The 27,050-nt window shown below is 43.2% G+C and overlaps 1 protein-coding gene across 9 annotated transcripts in view; it reads right to left on the bottom strand.

The window, feature by feature from the left end:
- LOC127628839 (rap1 GTPase-activating protein 1-like) overlaps positions 1-27,050 on the bottom strand; it is a 114,434-nt gene that overhangs the window by 13,609 nt on the left and 73,775 nt on the right. For 6 of the 9 annotated variants that reach the window (XM_052105765.1, XM_052105767.1, XM_052105768.1 and 3 more), the window contains 6 exons: positions 26,599-26,728; positions 18,026-18,181; positions 17,865-17,936; positions 16,200-16,286; positions 13,273-13,413; positions 11,642-11,788 (listed from right to left, as the gene is read on the bottom strand). In XM_052105765.1, the coding sequence (XP_051961725.1) occupies positions 11,642-11,788; positions 13,273-13,413; positions 16,200-16,286; positions 17,865-17,936; positions 18,026-18,181; positions 26,599-26,728 (733 nt within the window). The remainder of the gene's footprint in view (positions 1-11,641; positions 11,789-13,272; positions 13,414-16,199; positions 16,287-17,864; positions 17,937-18,025; positions 18,182-26,598; positions 26,729-27,050) is intronic. The other 3 variants (XM_052105769.1, XM_052105773.1, XM_052105774.1) reach the window with 1 other exon arrangement.

Here is a 27,050-nt window from a genome sequence, read left to right as displayed (position 1 = left end):
ATTTGTTAATGTTAGTAAAAATAATTACAATTGTTAATTGTTAGTTAATGTTACAACTTTTGATTTTAAAAATGTATCAGTATATGTAAAAACTAATGTTGTTAACTATTGCAAACAATTAGAACCTTATTGTAAAGTGTTAACAAATTAATTACTTGGGATGTACCGATACCAAATTTATGTGCTGAAACTGATATTCAATTCTTAAGAGCAACATCTACCAACAACATCTACCGATACTGATAGTTTGGACATTCCGTTTTTTTTTTTATCACTTAATCACTGAATATTAATTACACAACTTTTAACAAAGAAAGAAACTGAAATAGCTTTATTCTCTACAGTATGTCTCTACATATTTTAAATTTTTGATTGACTGGCCTCTGTTATTAACAAAACACTGAAGCAAAAAGCACATTATGAACTCACATTAACATTCACTAACATTTACTGAATTCCAAATAGCTTCATGTTAGGATCACATTGAATTGGTAAGATTTAAAAAAAGTTTAGGTTCTTAACTCACATTAACTGATTTCTGAATGATGAAGCTTTTCTGTTTTAAGCTCTGCTTTAGCATTAACAAAGTTGTCATATTCATTATTGTGTTGATGTTTAAGTTGAGTAATCAAATTAGTTGTGTTGAAAGTTCACACACAGCACTTGTTTAGGCTAATAGTCTGGCGTGTTTTCCCATTCCCCTTTAATTGACAGGAAATAATCTGCCCTAATCATTGGCTGTTTCTGCACAATCAACCAATGTCCAGTAGTGCACTGTGACAGGGCGGAGGGTGGGGCCGGGTCATGATTTTACACACTTGGCCCCTTATCAGGCTAATCAAGCCTCCGAGAGGGATAAAGGCCGACTGTGGAAGGTGGTTCAACAGAGAGAGGTCGTTTACGGGCAGCTGCCCGTCCTATGTATGTGTTTGTGTCTTTTGGTTTTAGTTCTTTATTAAATATATTGTTTATATTGTCAAGCTGGTTCTTGCCTCCTCCTTGCCATTGAACTGCTTTACACTGGTCCAGAAACCCGGGACGTAGTAGGGATATGCCGTAGTGGAGTTCTCACCGCTACCATCCGCGGCCATTTTCCGGGGGACGGAGGAGCCCGGCTGCCTGTAAGCAGAGGAACGGCTGCAGACAAGAGGGGCTCCTAACAAACCACCTGGAGCATTCAGGGCCACTGCCAGGATTAGAGGAAACCCCTACCAGCCGCTGAAATGCGGCAGGGTATGAGACCGCTGACCGTGAGCGGGGAGGGGCTCACTGCCAACTGCCTGGAATGGGAGAACCACTGCCAGGGGCGGGGGAGACCCCTTCTGTTCCCCGAGAACGCGCCGGGGCGTTCCATCTGCCAGGGGCTTGAGGACTGCCTCCGATCCGCCCGGGGAGGCGTGGCTGTCGTCCATTAGAGGGTAGAGGAGTGGCCGAGGACCTAGCTATGGCGTACAGGAGAAAAACGGCAAGTGTTTTTTTTTTCTTCTGTTTCTCTCTCTCTCTCTCTCTCTCTCCCACTGCTGCTCCACGTTGGCTTTTCCCCTCTCTTTTAAATTTTATTTATTTTATTTTTTTTGTTGGGGGGTACTGCACTGTTACAGGGAGTACCCCTCTATTTTTCATTATTGTTTCCCTCCACCTGCCGGCAGATGGGGCATAAAGGCACGCCCTCCCCCAGGGAAAGAGGGGGGGTGGTGTACGTCGAGAACGAGGGAGGAATGTGACAGGCCAGAAGGTAGGTCGTGATTTTACACACCCGGCCCCTTATCAGGCTAATCAAGCCTCTGAGCGGGATAAAGGATGACTGCGGACGGTGGTGTGACAGAGAGAGAGAGCGTTTACGGGCAGCTGTCTGTCCTATATGTGTGTTTGTGTCTTTTGGTTTTAGATATTTATTAAAAAGATTTTGTTTATATGGTCAAGCTGGTTCTCGCCTCCTCCTTTCCATTGAACTGCTTTACATGCACATAATTGTTTTAAATGGCTGATACTGATGTATGGCTGATACATTGGTGCATCTTTAGTTACTACATCATACTGTATACGGTTAGAGACAAAACATGATTTAAATTAGTGGGCCAGAGACTAAATACGTCAGAAGTTGGGTTTAATGTAATGGTCAGATGTTATTCATGCAAATATTTAACAAATAAAATGAACAACAACCAATGGATACTCATGATAATTGTAAATTGTATATTTTTTAAATGTCAGATGGCCTGGGAAAATAAAGTGACTGGAGTATGAGATCAATAACTCTGCCAACTGAAGGTGCATTGCACTGCGGACAGCTCCGTTGATTGTAAAGGGAGTGATTTAGCTTTGTCGTGTTGTGACAGATTATACTTTTCACCTTCTGTATTATTTTGTGTATTGCTATGATATGAGTGCAGCATTGAGAAAAGGGAGTTAATGAGGCTCTAGCTACTTTAACTCTGCAGCTGTACTGTGTAAAATTGTTTGGAAGAACAAGTCAGCGGTGAGAACAACAGATGCAGATGTGAGAGGAGTGAAAGTTAAACATGAACCTCTTCTATTGTTCCTATTCCTATGGCACTGCCGCGGCGTCCATATTTACTGGGACTTTTGCCTGGGACAAGCAATGACTGCACAGAGCCCACAGAGAAAGAAGAGAGAAAGAAAGAAAAGAGAAATTATGAGTTCATGCCGCAGGTTATGTGTTAAAGAAAGAATATAGGTTACAAACATCAGCTAGAGAGACTTGTAATCAAAAAGCATGATCATGAGCACAACAGAGTAGCCATATGAGGAAACTAAGAAACCATGGCAGGAACGGGGGCCTGTGTAGAACAAGAAAGCAGAAAGCAGCTAGGAACATAGCCAGGACACAATTAGAGACAACAGGACAGTTCAAATTTCAACACAGTTAAACAGTCAGGTTATTATTACTGAAACAGATTAGTCATACACAAGTACATTTATAGGTTACATACTGTTAAATAAACATATACATTTCTGCAACTTTTTGGAAATTAATTTGTTAAATTAGCTCTTTTTAATTGGACCGGTTTCGTACAGTGGTTGTATATTCCTGGTCATTAAGCTGGCGTCACACTAGCAGACTCCAAACAACAAAATTTTGGCCAAAGGTGTCACGCTTGCTGACTATCACTCTTGTTTTCATGACATTTTGTGTGATTGCGTATTTGTCCCCTCGAGGCTTGCTGAAGAACGCTTATGTCCATATGCAGCTTTCAGTGAGTAAATAAATTACGTTGAATGAAAACAGACCATTCTGCCTCCGCTGGTTTCATTACTCATTTTAGTAAAGGAGAACAATGCAGGAAAAATGCTTGGTGACAGAATCCCTATGGATTACAGTCAGCATTTGTTATGAAATGCATCGGAGTTTGATGAAAACATTTAAAGCAGCTTGACGTCTTGTCAGTTCTTCAATAAAAGAAGCTCATTGGTCACTTGAAGAGAACACAAGAGCCTGCCCTGGCGACAGAAGTTTTTTTCTGACATGTTGGATTCTTTTTTCCCATTACTGGAACCATTAACTCAGCAGGGAGTCCTGATGGTCAAGTGGTTAATGACCTCCTGCTAGCAGATGCTAATGCATGCTCAGTCTCTCACCTACTGGCCGTGATTATGTTAATGAAGCTTCACACCTGAAAAATAGCTGGAAAAATTAGCTAGTGTGACACCGGCTTTATAGGATAATAAAACGTACTTCTAACCATTGGGACTTTGTCCCAATAGAGGTCCCAATAGCTGAAAGACTGCAAATACTGCTGGTATTTTTTATTCTCTATTGCATAACCTGCATGAAGGTCAGAACATCCATTCCACTGACATGGCATATGATAGTGCTATTAATAATGGAAACATTAACTGTGACAGAGACACAGTTCAGTAACTCAGCAGTTTGTTTCAGAGTTAGTCGCTATGGGTGTAGTACAGTTTCTCTGATCTCACATGAGTTTTTCTCACGAGGGGCACACTGGGATGACTTAGCATGGCTCTCAGTGTGTGATAATCCCCAGGGCATGTAGCAGCTCTACAAGAGCATAGACTTCCAACCATACTTACCCATCAGTGTTATTATAATTAATGAAACTAAAATAATTTTCCCCAATTTTTTTTTTTTTAATTATTATAACATAAAAATACCATGAAATAATTTTATTTAGTTCTGATGCACAGTACATTATTGTATTTTAAACCTTTGCAACCTGCTTTCGTTAAATATGAAAAATGCTACTAGATGCTACCAAAAATGTAACAGCATTAAACGTATTTAAATAATATCAGTAAGCATGTAAACTTTGAGAGCCCTAAAATAAGAAGAATAAATAGTATCACTTTATGATATTTTACTGTTTGTTAACATTAGTAAATTCTGATGTCATGTGACTTTGTGTATAAACTCAACATCAACTTTGACATCAACATTTTTTGAGAAGGCAGCTGACCTCGAGGCAAATATTCAAATTATTTTATGTTATTTTCATGACTTCTATAAGCTGTAAAATTTTAAATAAATGCAGTTTTTTAAGAAAAACGTGAAAATGTATATATGGGTACTAATGTATTGGCAAATAAATTTTACAAATGTATTAGTATGTTGAAACGAACATTATCCAGTATTGTTCACTGTTAGTTAACTAATGTAGTTAACTACTGCTAATGAATACAACGTTATTGTACAGTTTTACTGAATAAATATATGAAAAACTAGAAAACAATGAAGAACCTAAACTAAACTAAAACTAGCACTTAGAGAGAGAAAACGTCTAGGTTACGTATGTAACCTCCGTTCCCCGATGGAGGGAACGAGACGTTGTGTCGGAGAAGCGACACTAGAGGTCTCTCTTGAGCGCCGATATATGCCTCTGTTCTATGAAAACAGGCCAATGAGAAGTTGGCAGACGGTATTTACATATCCCGCCCCCGGACATACATGTATTTAAGTGGGGCAAATACGGGAGTTCATTCAGGAATTTTCTGAGGAGCCGGAAATGGTCCGGCTACAACAGTGGCTCGGCTCAGCGACGTGGCGGGGAAGACACAACGTCTCGTTCCCTCCATCGGGGAACGGAGGTTACATACGTAACCTAGATGTTCCCCTTCTGTCGCTCTCTCCACGTTGTGTCGGAGAAGCGACACTAGGGATCCCACTTCAATCATGCCATGCACTGAGCCGTGTACGTGAACTGCTGATACAGGAGCGGGCAGGTATTCTTACATGCAAACGCGACAAGCTGAATCAGGCTGCACGTACCCTTCACCAATGCCCCATTGAAGTCATCAGAATCCTTCTGGTTACCCTAGTGAGGGGAACAAGGTGATGCTTGCCAACCTGGGAACGGGCCAAGCCTGGCTGGGCCTCTTTTCTCTCTATGTTTCTCACGGCCGGGGCCCTTACATGCATTAAGGGAAGGAGGTCTTACTCCGTTTCCTATTCTTTCAGGGGGAGAAGACCCTGCGGAGACCAGACCTACCCTGTAGGGGAGGTAAAAGTGGCGAATACATCACATGGCCGCTTAGGTCCTATGTGGGAAAGTTGGTGCGGTGGTAGTTCCAGCCTCGTAGAGCGGGGAAAGCTACAGCACAGCGACCGAGGTAGCTGGAACTGCCTAAGGGAGACACGGGGGTCCGCTCGTGAGGGGACAGTACCGCGGAAATTACACACAGGGGGAGTCTGAAAAGGAGGCCTTATCCTGTGGAGCACCTATTCCAGTACAGGGTAGATTGAGTACCCGTAGTGGCTTGGGTCAGCGAGTTCCTCCGCTGAACTGCGGACCCAAGAGGGCTAGGGAGGAATCAACCAGGGATCCGAGAGATGGGGTCTCCTGGGAACAAAGGTGCACTATTTTACCTCGGCTGAGGGAAAGGGCGCTAGGCGCAAGCGATTCACCCGGCCAGTTCGTCAGCGTGTTACCGAGTTCTACGGGCTCGGACCTGAGAAAACACGGGACGATACTGACTCAACTCGGAGATTGTAGAATCTCGCGAAAGTGTTAGGTGTTGCCCACCCTGCTGGTCTGTCTGCTAGGGAGGTGCCCCTGGCCAGTGCCCACGAGGACGCAACACTTCTGGTTGAGTGCGCTCGAACCCGCAAGGGGGGAGGCACGGCCTGGGTGTGATAAGCCAATGAAATGGCATCGACAACCCAGTGGGCGAGCCTCTGTTTGGAGACAGCATTCCCTTTCTGCTGTCCCCCGAAGCAGACAAAGAGCTGCTCAGAACGTCTAGAGCTCTGCGTGCGGTCCAGAAAGATATGCAAAGCACGTACCGGACACAGCAACGAAAGGGCTGGGTCTGCCTCCTCCCAGGGCAGCGCTTGCAGGTTCACTACCTGATCTCTGAAGGGCGTGGTAGGAACCTTGGGCACGTAGCCCGGTCGCGGTCTTAGGATCACGTATGTGTCTGCCGGACCGAACTCCAGGCAAGTGTCGCTGACAAAGAACGCTTGCAGGTCCCCAACCCTCTTGATGGAGGCGAGCGTGATCAGCAGGTCTGTTTGGAGAGAAAGGGCCCTGAGTCCAGCTGAATCTAACAGCTCGAAGGGGGGTCTCCGGAGGCCCGTGAGGACCACCGAGAGATCCCAGGAGGGGAACAGGCTTGGCCAGGAGGGAGTTAGCCTCCGGGCACTTTTTAGGAACCTGATAATTAAGTCGTGCTTACCCAGAGACTTGCCGTCTATCGTGTCGTGGTGAGCCACGATGGAGGCGACATAAACCTTGAGGGTGGAGGGGGACAGTCTCTCCAGCCTCTCCTGTAAGAACACGAGCACTGACCTAACTGCGCACCTCTGTGGGTCTTCAGCCCGTGAAGAACACCAATTTGCGAACAGGCGCCACATTAGGGCATAAAGATGCCTGGTAGAAGGGGCTCTGGCTTGGTTGATAGTATCTACGACGGTCGATGGTAGACCGGCTAGATCTTCCACATCCCGTCCAAGGGCCAGACGTGGAGGTTCCAGAGGTCTGGGTGCGGGTGCCAGAGTGTGCCCCGTCCCTGAGAAAGGAGGTCCTTCCTCAGGGGAATTCGCCAGGGAGAGGCTGTCGCGAGAAGCGTGAGGTCCAAGAACCAAGTCCGAGTGGGCCAATAGGGGGCCACCAAGGTGACTTGCTCCTCGTCCTCCCTGACCTTGCACAGCACGTGTGCAAAAAAGCTCACTGGGGGAAATGCGTACTTGTGCAGCCCCGTGGGCCAGCTGTGTGCCAAAGCGTCTGCCCCGAGGGGAGCCTCTGTCCGGGCATACCAGAGCGGGCAGTGGGAGGTTTCTTGGGAGGCAAACAGGTCTACCTGGGCCTTGACGAACCGCTCCCAGTTCAGCTGGACCGACTGGGAGTGGAGCCTCCACTCCCCACTGGGCAAGCGTTGTCGTGACAGCACGTCCGCTATCACATTGAGGTTGCCGGGAATGTGAGTGGCACGCAGCGACTTGGGCTCCAAATGAGGAGACGACGGGCAAGTTGTGACATGTGGTGGGAGCGTACCTTGGCGATTTATGAAAGCCACCACTGAGGTGCTGTCTGACCTGACTAGGACATGTTTGTCTCGAATTAATGGGAGAAACTTCCTCAGGGCAAAGAAAACAGCCAACAACTCTAGGCAGTTGATGTGCCCGCGGCTGCGTGCCCGTTGCACAAGGCGCCCCAACCTGATTTGTAAGTGTCGGTTGTGACCAGGACGCGTTGGGACACCTGCTGCAAGGGTACTCCTGCCCATAGAAAGCAGAGTTCTGTCCAGGGTTTGAAGGTTTGGCGGCAGGCGGTGGTGATTCTCACACAGTGATTCTCACACAGTGACGATACTCGAGTCCGAAGCCAGTGCTGAAGTGGTCTCATATGCATCAACCCCAGCAGCGCAGCCGCCGCGGAGAATGCCAAATGCCCCAGAAGCCTTTGGAAACATTTTAAAAGGACAATAGTGTCTGGCTTGAAGGAAGCGAGGCATTTCAGCACCGACTGTGCATGCTCGTTGGAGAGACGTGCTGACATTGAGACTGAGTCTAACTCCATGCCGAGAAAAGGGGAGGGGAGGACTTTGTACTGATACGCCTGGCCATCGAACGAGAACCGTAGAAAGGGTCGGTTTCATGGCTGGCAAACTGAATTGCGTAACCGAGTCGAACCCTTCACGAGCCAGCGTGAAGGGTTGGGCAGTGAAAGCCACGCCTCTAAACTCCGTGCTAGGGGCACCAAGGGGACGAGTATTTTGGACGTACCCGGCGGGGCTTCGCAGCGGGGCGGAACAGGTAATATGGCGTCGGGAGGCAGTGGTGCCTCCCGAGGCTTTGGTGCTGAGAACAAACTCGAAGCACTTACCTTGCTCCGCGCACCCGGCAGGGGGTGGGTTCGTGACTGAGGAGGAGGTCTGATGTTGGCGTCCTCTGGACTCGTCTGAACCGGCCGGCCGGGGAACAGTCGTGGGGCTGAGGGCGGGGGTACCGCATTCAGGAAGCCGGGACTGTTGAGATCTGGAAGCAAAGTGCCGTGAGAACGGCATTTGCTGGCCAGGTGACCCAGAGACAAAGGAAATAGATCTTTTATTGAGAATTTGGGTACCGCAGCCCTTGTTAGGGGGTGCAGCAAATGAAAAAACACAAGATTCTCTTCCCGGCCCTCCACCGGGGGACGAAGCGGTCTTACTACCTCCGGAGATAAAGTCTTGGACTCTGGATCGGCTGTCTCAGGAGCGCCTGGAAGCCTTCCGGGTCCTCGAGGGGGTCCGTGAGACAGGGGGCGTGCGCTTCCCACGGAGTGCTCTACGCTGGGGCTGAGAGCTGGGCCCGGGTTGAGGCGGAGCAGAGTGTTTCTTAACCGCAGGGGGACGCCCTCAGCGAGAAAACGGGGCATGGCCCGGGGCAGCAGGTTTGCGGCGGGGCATGATGTGAGAGATGGCCTCCGTCTGCTTCTTCACCATGGAAAACTGTTGGGCGAAGTCCTCGACGGTGTCGCCGAAGAGGCCGAACTGGGAGACAGGGGCGTTGACGAAGCGAGTCTTGTCGGCTTCACACATCTCGACCAGGTTCAGCCACAGTTGACGTTCCTGGACCATGAGCGTGGCCATCGCCTGCCCGAGCGTCAGCGCTGTGATCTTCATCACTCTCAGGGCGAGGTCGGTCGCTGAGCGCAGTTCCTGCAGTGTGTCGGGATCAGGGCCACCCCCGTGCATGTTTCTGAGCGCCTTGGCCTGGTGGACTTCCAGCAGCGCTGTAGGCCTTCGCGGTCAGCGAGGATGTTGCCCTACAGGGCCGGGAGGGGAGTACAGGGTGGCCCCGCCAGGTAGTAGGGTTTTCCGGGCATAGGTGGAGCGCAACTGCCCTATCCACCTGGGGAATCGGCGTGTATCCATGGCGCGCTCCTCCGTCGAGGGTGGCGAGCGGATGAGCAGGTGGCGGTTTGACGAGTGGAGAGGGGTGCTCTCCACGATGATGTCAGCTCATCATGCACCTCCGGGAAAAACGGGACCGGGGGGGCGAGCCCGGACCCCAGGAACCAGTCGTCCAACCGTGATGGCTGTGGGGAGGATGAAGGGTTCCAATCCAAGCCCACGCTAGCGGCGGCCCGGGAAAGCATGTCGGTCATCTGCGCATCGGCCTCAGCCTGGGCGTGCAGGCCCGAAAGTGGCAGCCCAGGGGAGTCCTCAGCGTCAGATACCGTGCTCTCCGATGCAGTGGCGAGCTCATCCACTTCGGTCTCGAGAGGATAGGCAGACTGGCTGTGAGGCGAGCCGCTGTTACCTCGAGCGCGGACGGGAGTCAACGAACGTGCCGGGGGGGCGGGTGGTCCGAGGGGGCGTACCCGGTGGAGCTGCACCCGCTGCCATCCCCAAATCGCCAACAGCATCGTCCTCAATCCCGTGGGAAGAAGGAGCAATGCGGGGGGCGGCTGGAGTGGCTTGCTTTCGGTTGAAAGTAAGCCGCGACCACAACGTTGTCATGATCATGTTCTCGCAGTGAGAACATGAACCATCCACAAATGCAGCCTCGGTGTGATCGCTGCCCAAACACACGAGACAACGCCTGTGGCCGTCTGAAGCGGAGAGCACTCTACCGCATCCAAGAACAACACAGGGGTGGAAAGGCATCTTGAGAAAGACGCGTCCTAAAAAGGAGGTTCAACGCCACTGTGTTTTGCTCTTTTAGAGGAAATTACTCTTTTAATAAAATCACTCTTTTTTTAAAACTCTTTCTGAGTTTGTCTGCGCTGTCGAAGCACCCAGGGTCAAGAATGCACAGCCGTGCACGAAGGAGAAAGCCGCTGTTGTGCGCCGTCAGATCCAACAGCATGCAGAGCATCAGAGGAATAGCAGGAACTGGTGTGTAACTCGCAGCAAACTGCATACACGACCATCGGCTCAGAAGAAATTTTCCTGAATGAACTCCCGTATTTGCCCCGCTTAAATACCTGTATGTCCGGGGGCGGGATATGCAAATACCGTCTGCCAACTTCTCATTGGCCTGTTTTCAGAGGCATATATCGGCACTCAAGAGAGACCCCTAGTGTCGCTTCTCCGACACACCGTGGAGAGAGCGACAGAAGGGGAACTAACACTAATGAAACTAAATTGAAAGGGCAATTTGAAAATAAAACTGAAATAATAACACTGCCGACTGCCCTGGGTTCATGTCTGCATAGTAAAACAGTAGCACAGCAGAATCGATTCCACATACAAACACATCAAATTTATCAGCAGGAACTTATGCAGTACTCATGTGAGTCTGATCCTGTGGGCAATGTGATAAGGTCAAATCATTCACAACCATCTTTATACTAACACCACCAGCAGGGCTTTGTATCCTGCTTCAAGATCAGATAACATTCATTCCTGAGAGACATTGGAAGGAAAATAACAAAATAAGATTTCATATGACCCCTTACAATATTTAATTCCCTCCTGAGCAACATGCAACACATTTAAGAGCACTTTATGTCATGCGCTTCACACAACCCCATTTGCACCATAACACATTGCACACTGCTAACATGAGCAAGGCGAGAGAGTGCGTTCAAGTGAAAGTTTCAAGAAATCGTCTTGTGAATATAGAATGACAATTTTAGTGGCTGCAGAGATGAGAGACAAAGATGGGAATGGGCAAAAAATAAATAAAATTTTTTAAGGGAAGGATGCATGAGAGCAGATATTATTTCAACTGTGGGTGGTTGATTAATCAATAATTAGGGGCTGTTCACATAGGACACATCCTTGTGTTCAAAGACAGCTAGATGCCGTGCAAGACAATGTAATTGAACAGGGGTCTTGAGACATGTTTATAAAAGTTTAACTTCTTTTAAATTGAAACATATCTTAAAAATTAGGCACCCATGATGTGAGATGCAAAAAAAACAAAAAACAGTGAGAGACATCACAACTGTCAAAGACATCTATTTAGTGCATATTTACATTGGCCAACAATTTAAAAATAGTGCAGAGGAATTCAAGAATGCTTTTTTGTGTGAACGTCCCCTATTTGTCTTCTTTGTGTTGATTGCTTGGTATATTGGCTGATGTGGAATCTCAATGCACGTGCTATATAGTCATGAATAAGTGAGTAATTGTGTAACCGGGACAGGGTTTGATCTCAGAGTGGAAGTAGTGAGGGGGTAATTTTAGGACTCATAATTTGGCCTATGTTGAATCCAGTAGGGGGGTTACTTACTATCCCTGGGATTTTGGGGGTCTCTGGTGAGTGGTGATGGTTGTTGTTGTTGTGGGTGAAACTGTCGCTGTGACTATTGGAGACAGTGTACTTCCTGATATTGAGGCCCATGGTGTCCAGAGACTGGCTCCTGCCGCGGATCACCCGCTACAGCACAGGGAGAGATGGGGAGGAGACACCGTGAGTGGCGGCAGGTCAGGGTTGGGCAATGGAGTGGAAGGAGAAAGGGTCTCTGAAGCCAATAAATCAAGGTGGGAGAAGCACCTGTTTATAAAACTTTGGCCAATGACCCATGGCTAATCAGAACACTAGAGCAAACCACAGGTGAGACCTTTTGTTGAATATAGTTTTGCCCATAAAAGAAAAGAGCATGCGGCCAGATGGAGAACAGATGGAATGAAATTAAGCTTGCAGACAGATTAGCTGAGCACAGGAAGTCAATCAAAGCTTGGCTATGCACTGTTGAAGCTTGCAACCATTAGAGGGCAGAACAGCTTGTGAGTGGGATGCTCTCCAGACTCCTAATGCATATAGATTAAATACATCACTAATAAAGTGCTGCCCGATTTCAAGGGAAAACTCCCAGAATGCCACAACCAGAGAACAGCTATGTCAGAAAATATGTCACACTAAAGAACGTCCTCTATTTTAATGAGGTTTGGCTATAGACAACCCGATAATGAAAACTGTGTTTTAGTGGTTGTGGAAACAAAAATAATAGTATAAAAGAGTGATGATGAAAATGACATGAGGACCCCTGATAGATTTTTATGTCACTGTAAAAATAATCAATGGATGAACATCTTCAATTATGTGTCCAACCGTTGAGCACATGCAAACTATTATTTGTGGTTTTGGATTGTGGGCATGAAAAATCCAATATATTTGAACAATAACTTGTATGTACACCGTATGTATATTTTAAAGGGATAGTTCACCCAAAAATGTGACAGGGTGGAGGGCGGGGACGGTGGTGCGACAGAGAGAGAATGTTTACGACACAAACACACACATAGGACGGACAGCTACACGTAAACGTTCTCTCAACAGACGCACCGTCCGCAGTCGGCCTTTATCCCTCTCAGAGGCTTGATTAGCCTGATAAGGGGTGTGTAAAATTACGACCCGGCCCCGCCCTCCGCCCTGTCACGTGTACATTCTGTAATCATTTACTTATCATCAAGTTGTTCAAATCCTGTATGACTTCCTTTCTTCCATGGAACAATGATGGGGAAATGTGCCAATGTGCTATTAGGTCTAATTAGTATTAATTACAGTAATGAGTGATTCAATTTAGGTACTGTGGAATCAGTTACATCACTTGGCAGCTGAGTTGGCATCCAGATCCCAAAATAGAAAACACTTACGTCATAAAGAACAACAAAAAGCACCTAGATCAAACAAGACACTGTCTATTAACCAATTCATAAAAGACTCACTCTCTTCGTCTCACCACAGATACAGATATATAAGCTCTAACATTCATACAGAGCAATCAGAATACACCACATCCACCATTCACACATTCAGTGTGGTAGAAGCATTCCTGTCATCTATGTTGTAAGTGCTCTCCGAGAGATTCAGCCACCACCAAAGTCTATATAACTGTGTCCTGTGTCTGCCTAGATTACCTTGAAGGACTCAAAGAAGCCCCCTCCCCCTCCTCCTCCATTCTCCAGTTTGTCCTCCTCTCCTCCCAGACCCATCATGGCCTGACTGTTGATGTGCAGTTCCTCATACAGGGTCTCCAGCAGGGCAGATCGGGTGCGCTCCTGATGACAAATATATAGAATGTACAACTGAATGTCAGACAAGGCTTGTTAATTTTTGTTGAGGCCATCTACATTACATTCACTTTTATGCATTTGGCAGATAATTGAATCCAAAGCTACTTACAGTTACATTTAAGGTATGTATTTTATCAGTACATGTGTTTCCTGATAATTGAACCAGTGACCTTGGTGTTGCTAGTGTCATGCTCTAACTGTTGAGCCACAGGAACATCTTTTATGCAAGTATACTGTATGTGATGTCTGTGTTAGTATGGACCCCTTTCACATACTGTGATGGCGCATTTTCACCTTATATAGCATCGTAAATCTAGCAGAATTTTTTAGATTTGCAATTCTTTTATAATTTATTGTCAATTATTTTACCTTGGAATTAGTTTTAAAAACAAGTAACCACAGATGCTTCTTTCTTCTGGCTGTCATAATCCATCGCTATCAATTTCTTTCTTTATTTAAAATTGTGAAAAAGTAATAGTGGCGTTGGAGAAAATGGGTAAGCAAAAATTATATTTGAAGTGGTCTCCCATACACCGGTATCGAAGTTTACACTGCAGTCTTTTACTTCCGTGTTACAATACCCAGGGTTGGGAGTAACAGAATACATGTAACAGGATTACGTATTTAAATTACAAAATATAAGTAACTGTATTCCACTACAGTTACAATTGAAATCATTGGTAATTAGAATACAGTTACTTTCAAAAAGTATTTTTATTACTGTCATTTGCATCAATATATATTTTGTGCTTTCAGATGGAAAACATTTATACATATAAATGATGCGATCCAAAGTGCATTTGAACAGCAGTGAAACACTTTCTTATGATGTGTTACATTCAAACGAGCAAACAGAGAAGTAAGTTTGGAGCAGGAGAAACAGAAATAAACCCTAAGCTAAAATGCTATTTCTAGCCATTTTACATCCACATGTTACCAGGCACCATGATCATATTTATTTATCAAGAACATTCACGTTGGATCATAATTTCTTCTTTTCTAGTAAGACCTTTGATATTAGGGGATAAATCATATTCTTGATAATCATTTTTGTATTGTTTTCCTGTAAAAATATAATCTAGGTTACTGTCGTAACCCCGGTTCCCTGATGGAGGGAATGAGACAATGTATCAGTGAAGCGACACTAAGGGTCTCTCTTGAGAGCCTCAGTTGCCTCTGAGCTTTGAGAAAAATGCCAATGAGAAATGGCGAAAAGAATTTGCATGTTCCTCCCCCGGACATATGGGTGTTGTGGCAAGAGGCACAACTTCTCGTTCCCTCCATCAGAGAACAGGGGATACGACAGTAACCTAGACGTTCCCTTTCTGTCACTCACTCGACGTTGTATCAGTGAAGTGGCACTAGGGGTCCCTATCCAATAAAGGCACGACACTGAACCATGTTACGGGGGAGACAAAACGACGTGCCAAGCATGGGAGCAGGCCGCGCCATCCGTGGCCTTTTCTCTCTCTATGTTCACCAGAGGGCTGTTAGAAGCGGCTGGGGCCATCTAACGCTATAACACGCATTGGGGAAGGTGTTCTTTTCCGACTCCTATTCTTTCGGGGTGAAAAGACCCTGCGGAGACCACATCCTGCCCAGGCTGCTCCAGTCGTTGCTGACTCCAGAGGAGGAGATTGCGGGATTTGACGAGCACGCACACCGCCTTGGCGATTTATGTACGCTACCAATGTGGTGCTGTCTGAACGGATCAAGACGTGCTTGCCCTGAATCAGTGGGAGAAACCTGCGGAGGGCAAGGACTACAGCCAGCAACTCCAGGCAGTTGATGTGCCAACGCAGTCAGGGCCCTGCCAGGAACCGGCAGCTGCATGCACATTGCACACGGTGCCCCAACCCAGTTTGGAGGTGCCTGTGGTGACCACGACGCATCTGGACACCTGCTGCAAAGGGACTCCTGTCCGCAGAAAGCAGAGGTCTGTCCAGGGGTTGAGTAGTTGACGGCAGAGAGGGGTGAAAAACACAGGATATGTGCCATGCGCCATGCCCATCTCTGGACACAAGTCTAAAGCCAGTGCTGTAGCAGTCTAATATGCATCAACCCGAGCGGCGCGACCACCGCCGAGAATGCCATATGCCCCAGGAGCCTCTGGAACTGTTTTAGAGGGACCGTGGTGCCTGGTTTGAATAGGGCGAGGCACTTCAACACTGACTGCGTGCACTCGTTTGTGAGGCGCGCCGTCATTGAGACTGAGTCTAACTCCTTGCCGAGAAAAGAGATGCTCTGAACCAGGGCGAGCTTGCTCTTTTTTTGACTAAACGATTCCCTCCTTTTATACCCGTATGTCCGGGGGAGGGACATGCAAATTCTGTTCGCCAAATCTCATTGGCCTTTTCTCAAAGCTCAGAGGCAACTGAGGCTCTCAAGAGAGACCCCTAGTGTCACTTTACTGACACAACGTCGAGTGAGTGACAGAAAGAGAGTTAAAAATCCTTAAAATCTCTTTTAGAAAAAACACTGCATAAGATATTTAGGTTTTTCAGAGAATGTATTTTTAACATGTGTATTTTGTCTTAATGTACTGGCAGAGTTTTTATAGTCAAAACAAGTGAAAAACTCTACCAGTGCTGAAGTAGTAATCCAAAGTATTTAGAATACATTACTGCCCTTGAGTGATCAAACGGAATACGTTTCAAATTAGATTTTACAGCATGTATGCTGTATCATTTCAAAAGTAACCCTCCCAACCCTGCCAATACCCAGAAGTGTGAAAAGGGTCCATTGATCTCTGGTACCTTTCAGTCTCTCACCTCCAATTTGGCAAATTTCTCAGCTTTGTAGCAGGCATACTCAGCATTGATCAGCTTGGTGAGCAGGAATTCATGAAACTCTGGCCCCTGTCAGGGAGAGCAGACAGAAAGGTCAGAAAAAGACAGCCAGATTGAGAGGACAATGAATGTTTGTTTCTATTACGTCTTTTTACACATTTGGCAGATGTCCCCCAATCACTACCACCTTAACAAGCTTTACCCCTCTTTTTATTTTTCAATCTACACCTGCATTAAACAGCTTATTATTAGCTATTATTAAAATGTTTAAATGAAACACTTATGAAGCACAAAATTATTCATAAAATTATAAAAAAAATAATTTGAAAAGGTAGCATACAAAAATATTAAAACATTGTTAAGGCCTTATTGCAATTAATCAGGGGTGTAAGTACTCAAAAATTATACTTAAGTGAAAGTATGGATACTGAGTACAAATTTTACTCAATTAAAAGTCCAAATATCCAACCAAAAACATACTTGAAAGTAAAATAAAATTCTTAAATTTAAAAAAATTAAAAAGTAACTTTTTTCCTAGCTAGAATGAAATCAAGAGAGGAGATTGTGTGAGAGAGGATGTTGTTAAATTCAATTGGTTTGTTAAGTCGCCTTTTTACTGTCTCTAACGTCATATTTCTCCCCCAGTGGCATTCGCAACCTGGTCAAAGAATCATGTTACAATAATTAATACGCTTTTTTAAGTGTGATCAAATTGTGTAGTAGCTTAACTGATAAAGTGTTGCATATGCGACACAAAGGACTGAGGTAAGAGTCCTGAAGAGCACGTGAGTCGACATGTAAGCCGAAAGTGTCATAGAAGCACCACAAAATAACGTTGCCACTTCGTAAATTGTTTTTCATCTCACTTTTGCTTTTTATGACCCATCGGTTAGGTTTAGGTTAAAGGTTTAGGGCAGGGAGGTTGGTTGGTTTTGTTGTATTTAAACCTTAAAAACCTAATCTGTTCGGGAGAACATTTCACTCTTTTTTAGCAGCACACAGTGGACAATTAATTTCGGAACTGCCCTGAGACTTGTAATGAACCATATAATTTTATTTAGCACAAATTTTGCCAGTCATGCAATGTTCATTGAATGGGAGAAGGCAGTCATGAACTGCTATTTCAGAGCACCCAGCACCTTGAGACAGAGAAAGAATACTTTGAATAAAGTGTTGTTGGTTTTGTGAATTGTTTTTGAGGTTTGCTACCCAAACCTTGCTGTTGAGCAGATGGATAAATTCAATACAATTCATTAATATTAATATTCAATAAAATTAATTCAATTCATATTTACTTTGATTCGATTATTTTTATTATCATTATTATTATCATTGTCATTTATAGTTTTATAGTATTATTATAATAAATTGTTACCTAACAAAAACAACAAATAATTCAGCAAATAGGGAGTAGACATTCATGGACATGATTTTAATATGAAGGCAAGTGTAGAAATAAATGACATTTACACATTTAATTACAAAAGCACTCTTTGGAGTGCCAAGAAAAGCCTTTGTAGTGGAACAGTATGCTTGAAACAGTCTAGTCAATTAATTTTCCCCAGACAAAGCATAATATGAAGACACAGAGGAAGATTTAAGAAACCTCAGCTACCATGAAAACTTCAAGAGTCCGATATAACTCACTTTCTTAAAAATGGCTGGGTTCGGGAGAGGTGGTCCAAAGAATGGGACATCGTCTCGTGCTGTTACTGAAACCTGGACAATGACAAATACATGAATAATTAACTGACTCATAGAGGAGTGCTACTTAAGTGCCAGACTGCAGTAATACTGTGAAGATGTACCTTGTACAGGACATTGTCAGAACAAGCATTCTCCACTTGCACCACAACATAGGCATGCAGGAAGTTAGAGGCAATCATGTCTGGCACAAATGGAGTGCTTTCCTCTTGAAACACGACTGCCACAATGTCATTTCCTATATGCCTCTTCCTCTGTAGCTGTGACAACAGAGAGAGAGAGAGAGAGAGAGAAATATCTCCTCATTATTATTATTGTTATTTTCATGAGAGCCATGAAAATCTGGTGTCCAAACACAAGAAGTGCTTTTCAGATCCTGACTGAGAGTAAACATGAAAACTACAAGCACATAATAATCCACACAGGGACAAATGACTTAAGGGCCATGAAGGGCCGTGTGGCTCCTGTGATGAGAGAGGTGGCGATCAGAGCCACACAGCGATTCCCAGAGGCCAGAATAACTCTGTCCACACTGCTGCCACGCGCCGACGTGCCCTTCCACGTGATCCACGGGAATAATGTGGAACTCTCCAGAAGCTGCGCACTCATCCCTAATGTTCATCTAGCCCATCACAAAGACATACAGCCTCATCATATGTATGACCACATACATCTCAATAAGCAAGGAGTGAAAGTCTTCGCCAGAGTGCTGAAAAGCACAGCCCTTGGAAACACAGCAAGAAACAACAGAAACTTCGATAACAAGAGAAGCTCTCAGCCACCGAGAAGCCCTCATCCTCCAGCAGAGCCCAGACCGGCCACCGGCCCTCCATCACAACACAAGAGCTACGCAGCAGCCGCTCAACAACCACAGAACCCTGCAGCGGCTGAACTCAACCAGATAAGACATCTGCTGAACATCATCTGCTCCAGACTGAGGACATAACCTGCATCACACACACATCACACACACATTATAGAAGAACCCATGAAATCTTTTAAAATCAGTAGTTGGAATATACAAGGTCTGCACTCTTCTGCTTTTGGTAATAAGACTGCAGACCAAGACTTACTCAGCAGTGTAACAGATATGGACATCTGTATCTTTCATGAGACGTGGTGTCGTAGTAATGAGACTTTACACTGTCCAATAGGATACAAGGAAATTATGGTTCCTTCATCAAAGAATTCTAAAATAAAATGTGGCCGAGACTCAGGTGGAATACTTATATGGCACAAAGACGATTTAAAACATTCGATTAAAATTGCTAAAAGTGGAAAATCATCTATTTGGCTTGAAGTGAAATCCATCATATCACAGTCCAATCTTTACCTTTGTGCCATCTATATCCCACCCCACGACTCTCCCTATTACGAAGAGCAAAGCTTTCCAACATTACAGGCTGATATCTTACACTTTCAGTCCAGAGGAGATATCCTCATCTCGCGGAGACTTAAATGCCAGAACAGGGCGAGAAATTGATTATGTAAATATTGTAGATAATGACCACATCCTCAATGACACCACGTTTCATTCCTCATTGAATATCACACCGAGAAACAGCTACGATAATTCAGTGAACATTAATGGAAAACAAATGTTAAAACTCTGTAAAGGTTTAGGAATCTACATCATCAACGGCAGAACTCGTGGAGATACATTAGGTAGATTCACTTACTGCTCCAGATTAGGAGCCAGTGTGGTAGATTATTCAATAACAGATATTGACCCAAGCGTTATTAATGCCTTCACAGTCAGACCTCAGCTCCCGATCTCCGATCACTGCCAAACTGTGCTTTATCTGAAACCCCGTGTGAAATAACTAAAACCTCTCCACTTGAATCTGGAAAACTGTTTCCTCTGAAACCTAAACTTAAATGGAATCAATCCAACTCGGATCAATTCAAAGAAAATATGAACAGTCCTACTATATCAAAAATGCTGGATGAATTTATGTCCATTGATTTCACTTTAGATATTAATGGAATAAATTTAGCAACAAAAAACGTAAATTACATATTCAAAACATTGATAACTCTATCTAACATTAAACCACAAAGCAAACATAAAACGCATCAACAGAGAATGAGAAAGGATGTCTGGTTCGATGATGAATGTGCCGGTCTCAGAAAAGAACTGAGGAGACTCTCTAACAAAAAGCACAAAGATCCATCCAGCCAGACAGTACGGCTCTCTTATTCAGACTGTCTGCAAAATTACAAAAGAATTTTGAGGAACAAAAGAGAAAAATATTTTAAAGCCAAAATCGATGAAATTGATGATTCGGTAGATCAAAATACTTTCTGGAACCTTTATAAAAAACTAGAAAAACCCAAACTAGAGATGTCACTCCAGAATGGCACAATTTGGAAATCTTACTTTGAAAATTTGTATCGAAAAATTGCACCAGCTGACCTTAACCAACCTCAGAGTAAAATAAAGAAAACATTAGAAGACTTGGAGAAAACAATTAAGAATTATCAAAATCCATTAGATAAATATATAACAATATCTGAAATATTAGAACATATAAAACATCTTAAATTAAAGAAAGCATGTGGACAAGATCACATTAGTAACGAAATGCTTAAACTCAGCAGTCCCAGCATGATTCAAACTTTAGCCAAATTATTTAATTTGGTGTTGTGGTCCGAAGCGTCCCTGAGAGCTGGTCTGAGGGACTCATCACACCCATATTCAAGAAAGGTGATCGATTCGACCCCAATAGTTATCACGGCATCAGTGTGGGCAGTGCTTTAGGAAAACTGTTCTGCAGCATCATAAACAGGCGCATCGTCTCACACATTTCATCACACAACATTTTAAATAAAGCACAAATTGGCTTTTTACCAAAACACCGCACATCCAACCACATCTATTCCCTTCACACTCTCATCAACAAAAACATCAAGGACAAACAAAGAAAAATATTTGCATGTTTTGTAGACTTTAAAAAGCATTCGACTCAATTTGGCATGATGGTCTACTATACAAAATCCTACAAATTGGCATCGGTGGAAAAACATTTGATATTATAAAATCTCTGTACAGCAACAGCAAAAGTGCTGTGAAAATCAGTGACCACAGAAGCGCGTTCTTCCAGCAGGGCCGTGGAGTGAGGCAGGGCTGCAGTCTGAGCCCGACTCTATTCAACATCTACATCAATGATCTGGCATCAGCGCTGGAGAGCTCGACTGTACCCGGTCTCACTCTACACCACACACAGGCCAGGGGTCAGGGGTCAGAGGTCAGATGTCTGCTGTACGCGGATGATCTGGTCCTGCTGTCCCGCACACCTGAGGGCCTTCAGCAGAGCCTGTCCCTGCTGGAACAGTACTGTCAAGACTGGGCCCTGACAGTCAACCTGGACAAAACCAGAGTCATGGTGTTCCAGAAGAAGGCCCGATCTCAGGCACACAAACACCAGTTCCTGTATAAAGGCCAGGTCCTGCAGCACAGCACGAGCTATAGCTATCTGGGTATCGACATCAGCGCCTCGGGACGCTTCGGTCTGGCTGTTAAAACTCTGAGTGAAAAGGCACGGAGGGCTTTCTATGCCATAAAATCACGATGCGGACACTTAAAATTACCCATTAAAACCTGGATCAAATTATATAATTCAATAATAAAACCAATTATTTTATATGGATGTGAAATTTGGGGACCAGTACTAAATGTTAAAAATTGGGATAAAACACCAGTAGAAAAATTACAATTGGAAATTGCCAAAAATATTTTAGGGGTCCACAGAAACACGTCCACCGCCGCCTGCAGGGCCGAGCTAGGCCTGTACCCGCTGAACATTGAGATCCAGAAGAGATGTGTTCAGTTCTGGCATCACCTCCATCAGTCTGATCCAGAGTCAGTGCAATATAAAGCCCTCCTCGCCAATGAATCCTCAGCAGAACCTCATCCTCTGAACACACTCGCTCTTCAACTCGTCCATCAGACTATACTCCCTATTGACCACAGCTACAGCCCCAAAATTATTATTAAAGAAATCCACACAAATCTAAAAGACACTCATGATAAATCATTAAAAGCACATTTTGACCTCCAGAATAAACTCCAATGTTACTCGACCCTCAATAGAACCACTAAATTGGCCAGTTATCTATTTATTAAACATTTTAAAGAAAGACAAATCCTCTCCAAATACAGATTAAGTGACCATGACCTAGAGATAGAGAGAGGAAGACGTAGACAAACATGGACAGAGAGAGAGCAGAGGATCTGTAGACACTGTGATCTACAGCACTTAGAGGATGAGGAACACTTTCTGCTCTTTTGCTCGAAATATAGCAATATAAGAGAAACGTTTCTGCCCAAATTTGAAGCCTTGATCCCATCATTCTATGAACTGAGTGACACTGAAAAAATGTCCTTCTTACTCGGAGAAGATGATAATACAGCTGCACTAGCGGCTAAATATGTGCTAGCTATTCACAACGCCAGAGACAGCTAATTCTCTAGAGTGACCCAATGTATTTATTTATACAGTGTGTGTATATTTATTTATCCATCTATTTACAATGCTACATGTGACATGATTTATACATATATGTTTTGTTTGTTTGTCTGTTTGTTTTATTATTTATATATAATATGTTGATGCTTTGGCAACATTGTGTTACACAGTCATGCTAATAAAGCAAATTTGAAATTGAAATTGAAATTGAAATTGAAATTGAGAGAGAGAGAGAGAGAGAGAGAGAGAGAGAGAGAGAGATTTTTTATTTTCATAATCCTTTATTTAAAAATCTGCTCTTGTGTAATAGTTGAACCTTCAATATTCAAGCTCAAGTTAACTAAACAGCTGTTAGAGAGAGATTTCATTTGCAAAACACAAAATGGATTAGCAGAGCTTTCAAGCCAATCATAAAAGAATAAGTATTCAATGAACAAGTCCAAACATATTTTATGGAATACAAGGAAACTATAGTGGTGATGAGTGCACACTTCTGGCTATGTGATGATAAATTCCATAAATTTGTGAGGTTTCCTTTCTGTCAATAATGCAAGATCATAAACAGTGTTGCTTTTGAGATTAAGGAATTTTAAAGGTTCATACAAGTTAAGCTCAATCAATAGCATTTGTAGCATAATGTCGATATATATATATTTCACTCGCCCCTTGTTTCTTAAAGAAAGGCAAAAATTGCATTACGGTAAGGCACTTTCCACGGAGTGAATGGGGCCAGTCCATAAACGCCAAAATAGACATAATTTCAAAAGTATAGCCACAAGATGTAAACATTTACATGTTAACATAATTTTAGTGTGATAAAACCACTTAATACATATATCTGTGGCAAGTTTGAAAGAAAAAGGAATAGTTATAAAGGGTTAGTTATAGTTAGTTAAAGGATAAGTTCACCCAAGAATGAAAAAATTTATTTTGTTCACATTGTTCATGTACACCCTCATACAAGTACTGTATGTTGATGCTGCTCCTTTATCCATACAAGAAAGTGAATGGTGACTGAGGCTAACATTTAGCCTAACATCCACTTTTGTGATCCATGGAAGAACAAAAGTCATAAGGGTTTGAGAAAATATAAGGTTGAGTAAATGATGACAGATTTTTCATTTTTGGGTGAACTATCCCTTTAAGTATTAAAATTATGGTCACACAGCAGAATACGGTTGTTAGAACTGTTTTGAGTGCTTAATTCGGTTACGTTCACACAGAGTTTGATTGTTTATGAGAGTGACAACCGCATTCTATAACCGAACTGACACCCGCAAATGTTCAGGTCTCACAGCCGCATTCTCGTGAGAGACACGCTGCACTGTACACCCGTGTGTTGAGTTTCGTTAACTCATGGAGACGGAGAAATGAGCTGCGTGTCATCCAAAGACCCAACTGCTGTCTTCCACCGGCTGCTCACGATCGCGAGCCGTGCGACACTAAAGCTGCACTCTGCATGAGGTTAAAAAGTGAATCAAAGCCGCTGTCAGCTAATTATAATCTGATGGATCAACTCGCGCCTCGATTAGACTCATTTATTTAATAAACCGGCAGCAATTGTGATAAGACATGACAGTGCTATGGACATCACCATCTTTTAGTCATTGTCACTATGGTTACAGCTGTTAGAATATTGTGACTTTGGTTGTTCGTTCATACAGACAGTGTTCAAACGGCTACTGTAAGCTGTTGTATGAACAGGACATTTCAAGACTCACACCTGTAATTAAATACAGTTGTCAGTCACAAACACTGACTGTGTGAACCAATGTGTGTTTAACAGATGGCAGGCAGTGGTAAACAGAGGTATGAGAGAGCGGAAATGGGGCTTTTCTGCTTCACAATAACAATCCCTATCTGCTGTCAACCTCAAATCACTGCAGAGTGAGTGCACATGTGACAGCAAGAAGAGTGCTAGAAAGAGAGAGAGAGAGTGAGAGCTCTGTGTATGTGTTCTAAATGTAGAATATTCCCCAAGGAGTGAGCTTTAAAAAAACTCCTCCTCAGAGGACACAGTGCTGTCAGTGAAGATGCAAAATAAAGATCACTTTGTGAGTCAACAATCATCTTCCAGCAGAGTAACAGTCTGTGGCTGCAGGATACAGCATACCTAATACCTAAATTTCATGGTAAGGAATTTTCCAACCATCTGAGAAATTCAAGCATGAAGTACTATCTTCATAATTTTTGTGAGTCTACAGTCTGTGCAGTCCCAGCTTTAAACACGTTTATTTATGAGAGCAGGCAGTGAGCAGTCATTTACAGGAAACATTCTTTTGTTCGAAGACAGCTAGACATGGGGCGCAACACAATGAGACAGAATGCAAGAAACTTTTCTAAAGTTTAACTACTTTTAACTTGAAAAAACAAAACTAAAATATTGCATTGTGCAAGACACGACACAATGGCCAACGTTGCATCTGCATGTGTGCATAGAAGAAGATTTACAAAATATCATAGACAGAATACAAAAATACTTTACAAACCGAAATGTAATTTTTTTTTAAATAATTCTATGTAAACATGGGCTAAGAAAACTCATTTACAAAAGCATTTACATGCACAGCAATATGTTAAATACTACCAAAAAACAAAAGAGAAAAAAAGATCTTAGGCCCTATTTTAAGAGCGCTAGCGCTAAGCACAGCGCTATGCCATAAGTCATACAAGCAAAGTCAGTGGGCATGCCATGAAGTTTTGCTATTTTCGTGCAAGTATGCACTAAGTCTAGGTGCAAGTGGCTTTTTGCGAAATCACACATGCAAAACGTTATTGAGCTTGGTCAAGTGCAATTTAATTCTGAGGTTCCTCTCCAGTTATTGCACCGTCGCGTCCTACTATATAGTCCATTCCCTGTCAAGCACCAGCGATACAAACAAAGCACATTCATTAGAAGTTTGTTGTATAAATGTTGTGTATGCAATTAATAAGAAGAATAGAACAATGGACTAACGCATACTTTTGTGCATTAACTGCATCCTTGTAGAATGTCTGGCATACTGTATTTCTATGACAGTGACACGCTCCTTTTATACGCATGGAAAAATTTGGTTCTTGTCAGAATTTGGATGTATGCTCTGTTGAATTATAGAGAATGTAAGTATTCTTAATCATTTTCATTTACTGACACATCATGGCAAGTATTGACAGTGATTGTATCTGTATGTATCGGTCGATTTTGATTTAGAAAAATGTCATTCATTTATTGAAACATTAAACCAAAAATATTTCTAAATTAAAATTACACTTCAAACAAAATTTAAATATAATTATAATAATGGTCAACTATTTGACTATGTGAATCATAACAAATCCAAACATTTTACCCTCTCCAACTTTTTCTAACGGCCTCTTTTGCAGTGACTTAAAAAATCACTATGACAGCAGTTGGAAAAATACAAATGCAAATTAGATAATAAATACAACTGTAAATATAAACACAATATTAATTAAAAAAAATAAACCATGACCTATAGATAGATTAAAACAAACCTCATACATTTTTGTTTCATAAAACACTAACACCACTATACTTTCAGAGTTCGGACATGAAGTTTACCACCACTTGTTGGTGGAATCTCCACACTGCAAAAGTAGGTACTGAATTTAGATTTTGTGCTGAAAAAAGCCCTGCTTATGAAACGTCTTAAAACAATGACCTATTTCTCAAGAAAATAGCAAATCGCACTTTGAGCCATTTCATTAACATACAATACATCCACAGTTTGCGCGCATACACCCACAGATAGCGAAAACACTCCCACCAATGCCCACTTGTGCTTTGCACTGGCATGAAAATTAAACTTAGAATTAGCACTCTATGCTGTGCACGGTTGTTGCATGTATCACTGTGCTTTGCACGCTCACGAAAATAGAACCCCCTGTGTTTTTGAGAGATTTAAAATGATCAGGTAATTCTCTGATTTTGATGTCAAAATGAAAGCAAGCATGCCCACAACACTTCCACACACTGAATTAATTCAACTAAAACTTTTAATCAATTGACAGCCCTTGTATCTACAGAAATAGATAATCATGGACAGCTGATTATACTTCCAATGCTTCATACAATGACATTGAAATGAACAGGAGGTTAAAGATTAATAGTCTATTATGGGTTCGGTAAAAAAATGGAGCAAAGGGCACACATGATATGAGTGACGCTTCTCACTGCCAGAGCTACAGCTAGATGGGGTCGAAAATACCTGCTGTGTATCGCCCTCTGTGTAAGGCAGTTTAGTTGACACATGAAACATGATCTCTTTGTTGTGGAAGTTGTGGTACACAGACTCGGAGCCCGTCTGTCCATGCGTCACGTCCAGTCCTCCGCGAAACCTAGCAGAAGAGAACATGTTTGAGGCATGCAGTTATAAAGACTACCACTAACATTAAACTTCACAATGACATTCAATCCAAAATTAAGAATCCTATAAACAGTAATAGGAATGTCTCTATGAAAATTACATAAGAACAATCAGTTGAGGAGATGTGGGATGGGATGCAAAAGTCTAGACCACTAGTGAAAATATTTTGCATTTTTTTATTGAATACAATTTTATATATGCAAATAAAATTATCAGTGTAATAATTTGAGTGAAAAGTTGAACTGAAAACCTTTAAAATGTCTTAGTATTTGGAATAACCCCCACATTTGCTG

Source organism: Xyrauchen texanus, chromosome 35, assembly GCF_025860055.1.
Source record: "Xyrauchen texanus isolate HMW12.3.18 chromosome 35, RBS_HiC_50CHRs, whole genome shotgun sequence".
Classification (NCBI taxonomy): domain Eukaryota; kingdom Metazoa; phylum Chordata; class Actinopteri; order Cypriniformes; family Catostomidae; genus Xyrauchen; species Xyrauchen texanus.
Note: the sequence above shows the minus strand (reverse complement) of the source record. Positions and strands in the feature narration are given on the sequence as shown.